Source organism: Somniosus microcephalus, chromosome 4, assembly GCF_052327205.1.
Source record: "Somniosus microcephalus isolate GS21.2 chromosome 4, FLI_Smic_1.0, whole genome shotgun sequence".
NCBI lineage: Eukaryota > Metazoa > Chordata > Chondrichthyes > Squaliformes > Somniosidae > Somniosus > Somniosus microcephalus.
Window position 1 is genome coordinate 51,546,870 of NC_140990.1, and position 12,956 is coordinate 51,559,825.

Consider the following 12,956-nt stretch of genomic DNA (forward strand, 5'->3'; position numbering starts at 1 on the left):
CCTGTCTGATATAAACCAACCCCAGTCACTGACACCAATCTCCTCCTGTCTGATATAAACCAACCCGTCACTGACACCAATCTCCTCCTGTCTGCTATAAACCAGCTCCCCAGTCACTGACACCAATCTCCTCCTGTCTGATATAAACCAGCCCCACAGTCACCGACACCAATCTCCTCCTGACATATAAACCAGCCCCAGTCACTGACACCAATCTCCTCCTGTCTGATGTAAACCAATCCCAGTCACTGACACCAATCTCCTCCGGTCTGATACAAACCAGCCCCACAGTCACTGACACCAATCTCCTCCTGTCTGATATAAACCAACCCCACAGTCACTGACACCAATCTCCTCCTGTCTGATATAAACCAACCCCAGTCACTGACACCAATCTCCTCCTGTCTGATATAAACCCACCCCAGTCACTGACATCAATCTCCTCCTCTCTGATATAAACCAACCCCACAGTCACAGACACCAATCTCCTCCTGTCTGATATAAACCAACCCCAGTCACTGACACCAATCTCCTCCTGTCTGATATAAACCCACCCCAGTCACTGACACCAATCTCCTCCTCTCTGATATAAACCATCCCCACAGTCACTGACACCAATCTCCTCCTGTCTGATATAAACCAATCCCACAGTCAGTGACACCAATCTCCTCCTGTCTGATATAAAGCAATGCCACGGGCCCAGAAAGATTAAACTCAGCCCATTAGTTGGATTGGACTTGTCTCCATTCCCGTGCCGAGAGGATTGCTGTACCAGACGGGAGGGGCAACACTTGGGGACTCTCGATTCTCCGCCAATTCCCATTCCCCTTCTTTCTGGTGGATAATGGAGGTGCCACTGTGTGTAATGTGCAAGTCAATAAGAATTGTCAGTGAGGATTAATCAGCACTTTCTACCTGGAGATGTTAATCAGCGGAACTGATCAGACACTGAATTGTAGATTTTATACCAAAGATGAATTTAAGTTGAAGTAAAATTCATAATTTTATTGTCAAATAATTTATGAAAGTCCTGAATTAAGGGGAACGATCACAATGATTTTTAAAGGGACACTGCAGCCCCAACAAGTCAATCAGCTATATATCCAGAATATTAAACTCCAGCCAGTTATAGGGTTATTATCATCAGCAGAAACAAACTACAACTGTCAGAATGAACATAGTTCAGTCCTGGCTGTAATTAACAGCAGCAATAACATCAGAATCCAACCCCTGCAGTTACTTGTGAACTCGCTGGTGTCTCAGCAGGTTAGATGACTGAGTGAATCCCTTCCCACACACGGAGCAGGTGAATGGCCTCTCCCCAGTGTGAGCTCATTGGTGAATCAGCAGGCCGGATGACTGAGTGAATCCCTTCCCACACACAGAGCAGGTGAACGGCCTCTCCCCGGTGTGAACTCGCTGGTGTGTCCAAAGGCCGGATGAACAAGTGAATCCCTTCCCACACACGGAGCAGGTGAACGACCTCTCCCCAGTGTGAACTCGTTGGTGTTTCAGCAAGCTGGATGAACAAGTGAATCCCTCTCCACACACGGAGCAGGTGAACGGCCTCTCCCCAGTGTGAAGTCGCTGGTGTGTCAGCATGTTGGATGATTTAATGAATCCCTTTCCACACATTGAGCAGGTGAACGGTCTCTCCCCAGTGTGAGTGCGCTGGTGTACAATGAGATTGGATGAATACCTGAACCTCTTCCCACAGTGAGAGCAACTGAATGGTTTATCATCAGTGTGAACTCGCTGGTGTTGAATCAGTTCCTCAGAGCTTTTAAAGCAGTTCGCACAGTCGGAACATTTAAAAGGTCTCTCGTCAGTGTGAACATGCTGGTGTCTCAGAAGGTGGGCTGAATTAGTGAATCCCTTCCCACACACGGAGCAGGTGAACGGTCTCTCCCCGGTGTGAACTCGCTGGTGAGTCAGCAGGTTGGATGACTGAGTGAATCCCTTCCCACACATGGAGCAGGTGAATGGCCTCTCCCCAGTGTGACTGTAGTGATGAGTTTCCAGCTGGGATGGGGAAATGAATCCCTTCCCACACATGGAGCAGGTAAACGGACTGCGTTGATGAGTTTCCAGCTCAAACAGGTAATTGAATCCCTTCCCACAGTCCCCACATTTCCACGGTTTCTCCGTGGTGCGGGTGTCCTTGTGTCTCTCCAGGTTGGACGATCGGTTGAAGCCTTGTCCACACAGAGATCACATGTACGGTTTCTCCTTGCTGTGAATGGTGCAATGTTTTTTCAGGCAGTGAAACTGGTTAAAGCTCTTTCCACAGTTAGTGCACAGGAACACTCTCACTCGGGTGTGTGGGGCTCGGTGCTTTTCCAGTCACACTAATGTTGAGGTGATGTTTGGTTTGAGTTTCCTGTCTGTAAACCCACCCCTTCTAATACCCTGTGAAAGGAGTTTACAATAGACATCACTGTAAGTAGAGGATAGAAATTCAGAACAGACAATTCCAGTTTCTATGGAACATTCTTTCCTCTTTTTCCCCAAAGCTGTAAATCCCCGTCCCACACACTCTCCCTCTTCCCTGTGCTGAAATCCAAACCCATCGCACCATCCCCAACATTTTTCCTTTCAATCGACTTTTCTTCCTCCCCCTGAAGGTGTTGACTCTGATGGGTTCAGTTCTAAACTCATGAGGGACTGGAAGCCAGCACCCTATGGGCCCCGGACTCTATCATAAAATAATGGCTTCAGAAGAGAAATAGAAGAAACTATTTGATAGAAGGTGTGGTGGTGAAATGTTGGGCGGGTGCTCAGCATCTCACACATTGTGTAAGATTAACATTTCACATGTCTGAACCTTTCATTCCGTCCCTGATTTGGGAATCTCTTGAGCTGGCACTTCTTGTCCCATTACACCGAGTTGGTGCAACAGGAGAGCCAGGGATCAGGGGGATATTGGACAGGAAGCACACAGCACGGACATTATACTGGGATATGTGAGAGTGTTACAGTGAGGGTTTCGGGCACTTTATTAAACACACAGACAGCAGAAGCACATTAATCTGATGGGAGATCACTGACACACGAGCAGCCAGTGGTGTGGAGCCTCCCGCGAGTCTGGCCCCTTTACAGCCAGTATTTACAGGAGCTGGGACACAGAGTCTCATTAAAATCACTCATATATTTGTTCACACAAACCCCCAAAAAATGCTGAATGATTTCTCCCAGACGCTCCCTGACCAGTCACCATTTCCCCTCCATTTACAGGCGCTCCCTGACCAGTCACCATTTCTCCTCCATTTACAGACGCTCGCTGACCAGTCACCATTTCTCCTCCATTTACAAACACTCCCTGACCAGTCTCCATTTCTCCTCCATTTACAGATGCTCCCTGACCAGTCTCCATTTCTCATTTACAGACGCTCCCTGACCAGTCACCATTTCACCTCCATTTACAGACGCTCCCTGACCAGTCTCCATTTCTCCTCCATTTACAGACGCTCCCTGACCAGTCACCATTTCTCCTCCATTTACAGACGCTCCCTGACCAGTCACCATTCCTCCTTCATTTACAGACGCTCCCTGACCAGTCACCATTCCTCCTCCATTTACAGACGCTCCCTGACTCACTTCCTGTCTGTCCCGGAGTTTGGCGCTTTGTTGAGATTCGAGCCGGAGTGAAACGGGAACCCGCGGGTGGGGGCGGATAATGTTCACTGCTCTTATAATCGGGCCTGGGGCCGCACTCGGGGTATGTGAAGCCCGCGTCCCCCCGGGGTTCATTAACCCGCCTCCCTCTGACCTGCTGCAGCCTCGCCACCCGCGCATGCTCAGCTCACACTGCCTAACAATCAGCATCTCCCGCGCATGCTCAGTTCACCATCTGTTGTTCCGGTTTAAAGGTCAAGCCCGGCCCTCATACATTCCGATTGGTTGGAGGACCCGCCGCCCGCTCGGTCCTCCAGTCCGCCCCACTCTTCCTATTGGTCCGGAGCTCCCGTCAATCACCGGGGCAGTCTGAGCTGAGCATGCGCGCCCTTGGCAGCAGCCGCTGACACATCAGGTGAGAGAGCTCAGGGAGCGGGTTCATGAACCCCGGGGGGGACGCGGGCCGCTCACACCCCGAGCTCGGGGAGCGGGTTCATGAACCCCGGGGGGACGCGGGACGCTCACACCCCGAGCTCGGGGAGCGGGTTCATGAACCCCGGGGGGACGCGGGCCGCTCACACCCCGAGCTCAGGGAGCGGGTTCATGAACCCCGGGGGGACGCGGGCCGCTCACATCCCAAGCTCAGGGAGCGGGTTCATGAACCCCGGGGGGACGCGGGCCGCTCACACCCCGAGCTCGGGGAGCGGTTTCATGAACCCCGGGGGGACGCGGGCCGCTCACACCCCGAGCTCAGGGAGCGGGTTCATGAACCCCGGGGGGACGCGGGCCGCTCACACCCCGAGCTCAGGGAGCGGGTTCATGAACCCCGGGGGGAGGCGGGCCGCTCACACCCCGAGCTCAGGGAGCGGGTTCATGAACCCCGGGGGGGACGCGGGCCGCTCACACCCCGAGCTCGGGGAGCGGGTTCATGAACCCCGGGGGGACGCGGGACGCTCACACCCCGAGCTCAGGGAGCGGGTTCATGAACCCCGGGGGGACGCGGGCCGCTCACACCCCGAGCTCGGGGAGCGGGTTCATGAACCCCGGGGGGACGCGGGCCGCTCACACCCCGAGCTCGGGGAGCGGGTTCATGAACCCCGGGGGGACGCGGGCCGCTCACACCCCGAGCTCAGGGAGCGGGTTCATGAACCCCGGGGGGGACGCGGGCCGCTCACACCCCGAGCTCAGGGAGCGGGTTCATGAACCCCGGGGGGACGCGGGACGCTCACACCCCGAGCTCAGGGAGCGGGTTCAAGAACCCCGGGGGGACGCGGGCCTCTCTCACCCCGAGCTCAGGGAGCGGGTTCATGAACCCCGGGGGGACGCGGGCCTCTCTCACCCCGAGCTCAGGGAGCGGGTTCATGAAACCCGGGGGGACGCGGGCCGCTCACACCCCGAGCTCAGGGAGCGGGTTCATGAACCCCGGGGGGACGCGGGCCGCTCACACCCCGAGCTCAGGGAGCGGGTTCATGAACCCCGGGGGGACGCGGGCCGCTCACACCCCGAGCTCAGGGAGCGGGTTCATGAACCCCGGGGGGACGCGGGCCGCTCACACCCCGAGCTCAGGGAGCGGGTTCATGAACCCCGGGGGGACGCGGGCCGCTCACACCCCGAGCTCAGGGAGCGGGTTCATGAACCCCGGGGGGACGCGGGCCGCTCACACCCCGAGCTCAGGGAGCGGGTTCATGAACCCCGGGGGGACGCGGACCGCTCACACCCCGAGCTCAGGGAGCGGGTTCATGAACCCCGGGGGGACGCGGGCCGCTCACACCCCGAGCTCAGGGAGCGGGTTCATGAACCCCGGGGGGACGCGGGATGCTCACACCCCGAGCTCAGGGAGCGGGTTCATGAACCCCGGGGGGACGCGGGCCGCTCACACCCCGAGCTCAGGGAGCGGGTTCATGAACCCCGGGGGGACGCGGGCCGCTCACACCCCGAGCTCGGGGTGCGGGTTAACTAACTGGCTCCTCGTGTCGTTACTGAAGATGACTGGTTGTTGCAGTGGATGCTTGTCTACCCTTGAAAGATTCATTGACAGCAGTCTTGCAATATGGGTCATTGAATTACGTTATGGAGAGCTATTGAAAATATAGCCAATGCCTGCAGATATAAACTATCTTTGTATGATGTTGACTTATTGGCCTTTTGCTCGTGGTCTGTGGAGTATGGAATGGAATGATGAGCAAACCTAAATCCACTGTCCTGATCCAGTGATATTTCTGCTTGACCATCTGTCCGCCTTGTGCGTAAACAACACAGAAGTTTGGTTAACTGGCATTGGGCTAGATTTGCAATACTTGTGCAAGAAGTGAAACTTGTATAGAATGTTTTGTGCTGCTACCTTTTGTAATTCTTCTACACCTGTATGACAATGTATTGGTTGACTGTAGACTTGTGAACAACGTAAGTAAATACATAAAATACATAAAGCAAAAACATAAAATAAAATGAACCCCGGGGGTGTTGAGTCCGTGAATCTTTATATAGTGTGTCCTTCAAATAATCGACAGAGACTGCAGAGGAACAATCAACAGGTGTTTACTGGATGAGGGCTGCTCTAAAACTAAACAGTACAGATCCCTACTCGGTTATATACAGGTGTGGTCACTGCCGGTACTACAGTATACAGGAGCTGTAAAAAGGTAGTTCTCCCCTTAAAGGCACATACACTACAATTCCTCCCCTTTTAGATTAACAGTACCATAACATTCATTTAACAATTAACACTTTTAACATGCAACATTAACTGAAAATAGTCCATTTATAAATTCAGTCTTTGGGGCGGCTTCCTGATCCCTTTCTGGATAGCTCCTTTCCTGAGTGTCTTGCTCTTGGTGCGGAGGTGATTCTGGCCTCCTGTCGTCGGTTGGTTCATCAGCTTCCGATACTACTGTTTCTCGGGTAGATGCCACCTGTATGTCGGGTTCATTACCAGGTACGCGAGACATGGGGTTGACTCGTTCCTGTGACGCTAGGATCTGGTCGACATGGCGTCTCTCAATGCTCTCCCCAACATTCACTGTGTACATTAGTGGCCCCTGCCGTGTGCATATCGTTCCTGGTTGCCATTCCTCTGTTCGGTAGTCGCGGGCCAAGACTGGTTGACCTACATTGAAGCTCCTTGTCGGCTTCTCATTGATGTGCTGGAATTGCTTATTCTCAACATTTCTTCGTACATTTGGTCTGAGCAAATCCAGATGACATCTCAACCTTCGGTTAAAGAACATCATGGCCGGGGTCTGGTTGGTAACTGCATGTGTCGCATTTCTGTAGGCTAACAGGAAATTGTCGACCTTGTGCTGCAGTGGAATGTCGTCATCGCACATGGCCCTTACGGCCTTTTTAAAGGTTTGTACGAGCCTCTCAGCCAATCCATTTGTGGCTGGATGATACGGGGTGGATGTGTAATGCCTTACCCCATTCCTTTTCATAAATTTCCGAAACTCTTCGGACACAAACTGTGGTCCGTTATCAGCGCAAATCTGCTCTGGCAAGCCGTTCCTGGCAAATATGGTCTGTAGGACTGCAATCGTTTTCTCCGTGGTGGTGGAGGACATTTTGATCACCTCAGGCCATTTCGAGTGCGCATCCACGGCTATTAAGAACATTGAGTCCATGAATGGACCAGCAAAATCAATATGCACCCGTTGCCATGGAGAGGAGGGCCACTGTAGAGGGGCATGTGGTGGTGCATTTTGGACCTTCTGGCATTCTGAGCAGCTCTTTGTCAGGTCCTCGATTTGCTGATCGATCCCCGGCCACCACACACAAGCCCTAGCAAGGCTTTTCATTTTCACCCCTCCCAGATGGCCTTCGTGAAGCTCATTGAGCACTCTCTCCATTAACTTGGGTGGAATTACCACTCGAGATCCACACATCAAGGTCCCCTGGCATACTGACAGCTGTTCTCTTCTGGATGAGAATGCTGGCAACAGTGAGTCGCCATGTGTTGGCCATCCCTTCACCGTCAAATCATATACCCGAGACAGTGTCGGGTCATTTCGGGTCTCCTTCTCTATATCCGCGTTAGTTACTGGCAAGCGTTCAATTATAGTCGAATAAAATATTTCGACAGGGTCCACTGCTGGTGCTTCCTCCGCAGTAGGCAGTGGCAGGCGTGATAGCCCATCAGCGTCTCCATGCTGTTTCATGCCCTTATACTCTATTTCATATTGGTTCGCCCCTAGAAAAAGGGACCATCTTTGTAGCCGTTGTGCAGTCATCACCGGAACGCCCTTCTTTGGATTAAAGATGGAGACAAGTGGTTGGTGGTCAGTCAGCAAGGTGAACTTCTGCCCGTGCAGATAGTGGTTGAACTTTTTCACTCCCCACACTAGGCTGAGGGCCTCCCTGTCAATCTGGGCGTAGTTACACTCGGCGGAGGTTAGTGACAGAGATGCAAAGGCTACTGGCCTCTCTAAGCCGTCCGGGAATTTGTGCGACAGCACCGCTCCAATACCATAGGGTGATACATCACACACCAACCGAATTGGTAGTGCTGGGTTGAAATGAGCCAACACCTCTTTTGATGTGATCAATTCTTTGCACTTCTGGAAAGCTCTTTTACATTTGTCATTCCACTTTCAAGGTACCCCCGTTTGCAGTAGGGTGTTCAGTGGGTGTGGTAATGTAGACAAATTCGGCAAGAACTTATGGTCGTGTGTTGTTCTGCCGCAGCGATAACACTTCACTGCTCCATATGACATTTCATTTGTGCCATATTCTTGCGGTCTCCATTGTATCTCTGCAGCGTCCTGTGCGACTGCTTCGTGTGATACTGCCATGTTAAAAGCCTTGTCCAGCGTAAGATCCTTTTCTGATAGAAGCCGTTTCTGGGTTCCTTCACTTTGAAGCCCACACACAAACTTGTCCCTTAAAGTATCTGCTAGTCCCGTTCCAAACTGGCAGTGTTTCGATAGCTTGCGCAGTTCCGTTAAATACTCAGCATTACTTTCGTCTTTATGCTGGTTCCTTTTGTGAAACTTAAATCTTTCTGCTATCAGCAGCGGTGTGGGGTTTAAGTGGTCCTATAGGATTGCCACTATGCTTTCAAAATCCTTTTCCACTGGCTTCTCTGGGGTGACTAGGTTTCGCAGTAAGCCGTACGTTTTTGCACCCATGGAATTCAACAATACCAGTGCTTTCCTGGCATCTGGCACTTCATTCGCTTTGCAGTACACCTCTATGTGTTCTACATATGTCGCCCAATCTTTGACTTCATTGTCGAACGCTGTGACCCTGCCACTCTTCTGCATCCCTGGGTGTGGTTAGACTGGCTAAAAATGGCATCTCCCGTGCTCTCCCTTCTTCTCCGCTGGCTCAAAATGGCATCTCCCGCGCTCTCCCTTCTTCTCCGCTGGCTCAAAATGGCGTCTCCCGCGCTTTCCTTTCTTCTCCGCTGTGGCCCAAATGGCGTCTCCCGCACTTTCTTTTCTTCCCCCGCGGACGCTGCTCAGCCCTTGAACACCAGCCGCGCTCTGCGCGTTTTCCTGCGCGCTTCTCTCGTTGACGCCGCTCGGTCTTCAACCCCGGCTGCGCCCTGCGCGCTTCACCCTCTCTCGTTGACGCCGCTCGGTCTTCAACCCCGACTGCGCCCTGTGCGCTTTACCCTCTCTCTTACCCGTCAACGCTGCTCAGCCTTTTTCTGTGCCGTCGGTCGGCTCCCGCCGCCGCTGTCCGGGAAGTGTCTATGCCGTACCTGCTGGTAGCACGCTGCGCTGGATCGTCGTGGCTGGAGAACCAAGCCCAGCTCTCCACAGCCTCCTCTGCCTGCTCAAGTCCTCTCAGGATGGTCGACGCCCGCACTGATGGAATCGGCCTTCTTCTGCAGAGTTGCAGGTAGGTTCGAATCACCTCGTCGCCAATGTTGAATCCGTGAATCTTTAGGTAGTGTGTCCTTCAAATAATCGACAGAGACTGCAGAGGAACAATCAACAGGTGTTTACTGGATGAGGGTTGCTCTAAAACTAAACAGTACAGATCCCTACTCAGGGTTATATACAGGTGTGGTCACTGCCGGTACTACAGTATATAGGAGCTGTAAAAAGTAGTTCTCCCCTTAAAGGCACATACACTACAGGGGAGACGCGGGCTGCTCACACCCCGAGTGCGACCCCAGGCCCCATTATTAAAACACTCAACATTATCCGCCCGCCGCTTCCCGGTTTCTCCCGATTCGCTCAGCAAAGGGGCCCCGTGCCAAACTCTGGGACAGACAGGAAGTCAGGGAGCGTCTGTAAATAGAGGAGAAATGGTGACTGGTCAGGGAACATCTGTAAATGGAGGAGAAATGGTGGCTGGTCAGGGAGCGTCTGTAAATGAAGGAGAAATGGTGACTGGTCAGGGAACATCTGTAAATGGAGGAGAAATGGTGGCTGGTCAGGGAGCGTCTGTAAATGAAGGAGAAATGGAGACTGGTCAGGGAGCGTCTGTAAATGGAAGAGAAATGGTGACTGGTCAGGGAGCGTCTGTAAATGAAGGAGAAATGGAGACTGGTCAGGGAGCGTCTGTAAATGGAGGTGAAATGGAGACTGGTCAGGGACTGTCTGTAAATAAAGGAGAAATTATTCATTATTTTGGGGCTTGGTTTGTGTAAATAAATATATCACTAATTTCAATTGGACTCTTTTCCGTGACCCAGCTCCTGTAAATACTGTCTGGAAAGGGGCCGGACTCTCAGGAGGCTCCACACCGCTGGCTGCTCCTGCGTAACTGATCTCCCATTAGAAACGTCAACTCAAATTTCTCTCCACGGATGTTGCCTGACCTGCTGAGTTTTTCCAGCATTTTCTGTTGTTATTTCCCATTAGATTAATGTGTGTCTGCTGTGGGTGTTTTTAATAAAGTGCCTGAAGCAGTTCATAAGGTGGGGAACCAGTGAGTGTAGAACTGAACCCAGCCAGAGTCAGCACCTTCAGGGGAGGAGAGGGAGGGGAACCAGTGAATGTAGAACTGAACCCAGCCAGAGTCAGCACCTTCAGGGGAGGAGAGGGAGGGGAACCAGTGAGTGTAGAACTGAACCCAGCCAGAGTCAGCACCTTCAGAGGAGGAGAGGGAGGGGAACCAGTGATTGTAGAACTGAACCCAGCCAGAGTCAGCACCTTCAGGGCAGGAGAAGGAGGGGAACCAGTGAGTGTAGAACTGAACCCAGCCTGATTCAGCACCTTCAGAGGAGGAAGAAAAATGGGTGCAGAGGAAAAAATGTTGGAGATTATGCAATGGGTTTGGATTTCAGCACAGGGAGGAGGGAGAGTGTGTGGGACGGGGATTTATGTCTTTGGGGGAACAAGAGAGGAAAGAATGTTCCATAGAAACTAGAATTGTCTGTTCTTTATTTCTATCCTGTACTTAAGTGATGACTTTTGTAAACTCCTTTTACAGGGTATTAGAAGGGGAAGATTTGCACACGGGGAACTCAAACCCCGTCAAGATCTGACAGTGTCACGCAATTCATCAGGACCTGAATATCATCGGCCTTTCAATGTGGAAGGAGAAATGTTTGTCTGTTCTGTCTGTGGGGAAAGATTTCAAACATCAGTGTGACTGGAAAAGCACCGAGACACACGCACCCGAGTGAGAGTGTTCCAGTGCACTGACTGTGGAAAGAGCTTTAACCAGTTACACAGCCTGAAAAAACATTGCACCGTTCACAGCGGGGAGAAACCGTACACGTGTTCTGTGTGTGGATGAGGCTTCAACCGATTGTCCAACCTGGAGAGACACAAGGACACCTGCACCATGGAGAAACCGTGGAAATGTGGGGACTGTGGGAAGGGATTCAATTACCCATCCAAGCTGGAAACTCATCGACGCAGTCACACTGGGGAGAGACCATTCACCTGCTCCGTGTGTGGAAAGGGATTCAATTTCCCATCTGAGCTGGAAACTCATCGACGGAGTCACACCGGGGAGAGGCCGTTCACTTGCTCCGTGTGTGGGAAGGGATTCACTAAATTATGCCACCTTCTGACACACCGGCGTATTCACACTGGGGAGAGGCCATTGACCTGCTCCGTGTGTGGGAAGGGATTCACTAACTCCTCCAGCCTCGCTGCACACCAACTTGTTCACTCTAATAAGAGATTGTTTAAATGTTCTGACTGTGAGAAGAGCTTTAAAAGCAGAAAGTATCTGATGCAACACCAACGCACTCACACCGGGGAGAGGCCGTTCATCTGCTCCGTGTGTGGGAAGGGATTCACTCAGTCATGCACCCTCGCTGCACATCACCTTGTTCACACTGATAAGAGACCATTTAATTGTGCTGACTGTGAGCAGAGCTTTAAAAGCAGAAGGGATCTGCTGAATCACCAACGCACTCACACTGGGGAGAGGCCATTCACCTGCTCCACATGTGGGAAGGGATTCACTCGTTCATCCCACCTTCTGACACACCGACATATTCACACTGGGGAGAGGCCATTTCCCTGCTGTGTGTGTGGGAAGGGATTCACTCAGTCATCTAACCTGCTGAAACACCAACGAGTTCACCAGTGACTGCAGGGGTTCAATTCTGCTGTTATTGCTGCTGTTAATCACATCCAGGACTGAACCATGTTCATTCTGACAGTTGGGGTTTGTTTCTGCTGATGTCAATAAGCCCTATAACTAGGTTGGATTTTAATATTTTGCTACCTGTCAAATAAATCAGCTTTGTTTCAAACACACAGTGTGTCGAGTATTTGATTTCTCCAAGATAAGAGGAGACTAATTGATGTCCTGTTACCGACTGCTCCATTTTTGGGCCTTTTCTCCTTTCTAACTCTAGATTATTTCAGTTCTCAGACCTTCGGTGACTCTCATGGATAAGTCCCAGCTCCCCATACCTTCCAGAGTGCCTCTCCTAGCCTTGGTATCCAGGGAAGGTATCGGTAACACGCCCGGGATCACCAACACAAAACCCAGCCTGTTAATCTCTGTCAGTTACTGGGCTTAGTGTGTGTCCCACTGCATCTCTCTCACCTTTGATGTGTGAATAGAGCAGCACGCCTGCAAACTTGGTTTTGAATTTGCCCTTGCTCTGGGTTTTCCGATGAGCTTGTCCTGGGGCCCAGTGGGCTTTCACTGCTCCGGGTATTTCCGGGCATGTCCTCACTGCCCCTGGAATTCCCACACATTGTCCCCTGGGTGTGAGGCCAGCGCTCTGTGCCTTTAAACACTGGAGTGAAGCCGAGTCCTGCAGGCACACAGTCACCAGGAGGAGTTTCTAACTGTCCGCACCGACCTTTTGGGGAGATTATCCCACTCATGGGCCGGTTGTGGTTTGTTCCCTTGGATTGGATCTTTATTTGTTCCCTTTGGTTTGGTTTCAGTTTCACTGCTGGACCCACCACTCAAAGCAC

General features: G+C 52.1%; 1 protein-coding gene across 1 annotated transcript; it reads left to right on the forward strand.

The window, feature by feature from the left end:
* The first annotated feature begins 3,922 nt into the window (after window positions 1-3,922).
* On the forward strand, window positions 3,923-12,279 carry LOC147118859 (uncharacterized). The gene is made up of 2 exons (XM_085984640.1): window positions 3,923-4,030; window positions 10,996-12,279. Exon 2 carries the CDS (start codon window positions 11,353-11,355, stop codon window positions 12,109-12,111), a length of 759 nt encoding a protein of 252 aa, XP_085840766.1. The 5' UTR covers window positions 3,923-4,030; window positions 10,996-11,352; the 3' UTR covers window positions 12,112-12,279.
* Window positions 12,280-12,956: the final 677 nt, after the last annotated feature.

Bases quoted from the DNA above. Each gene is read 5' to 3' on its own strand.
- LOC147118859 (XM_085984640.1), top strand. From the start codon at position 11,353: ATGGAGAAACCGTGGAAATGTGGGGACTGTGGGAAGGGATTCAATTAC.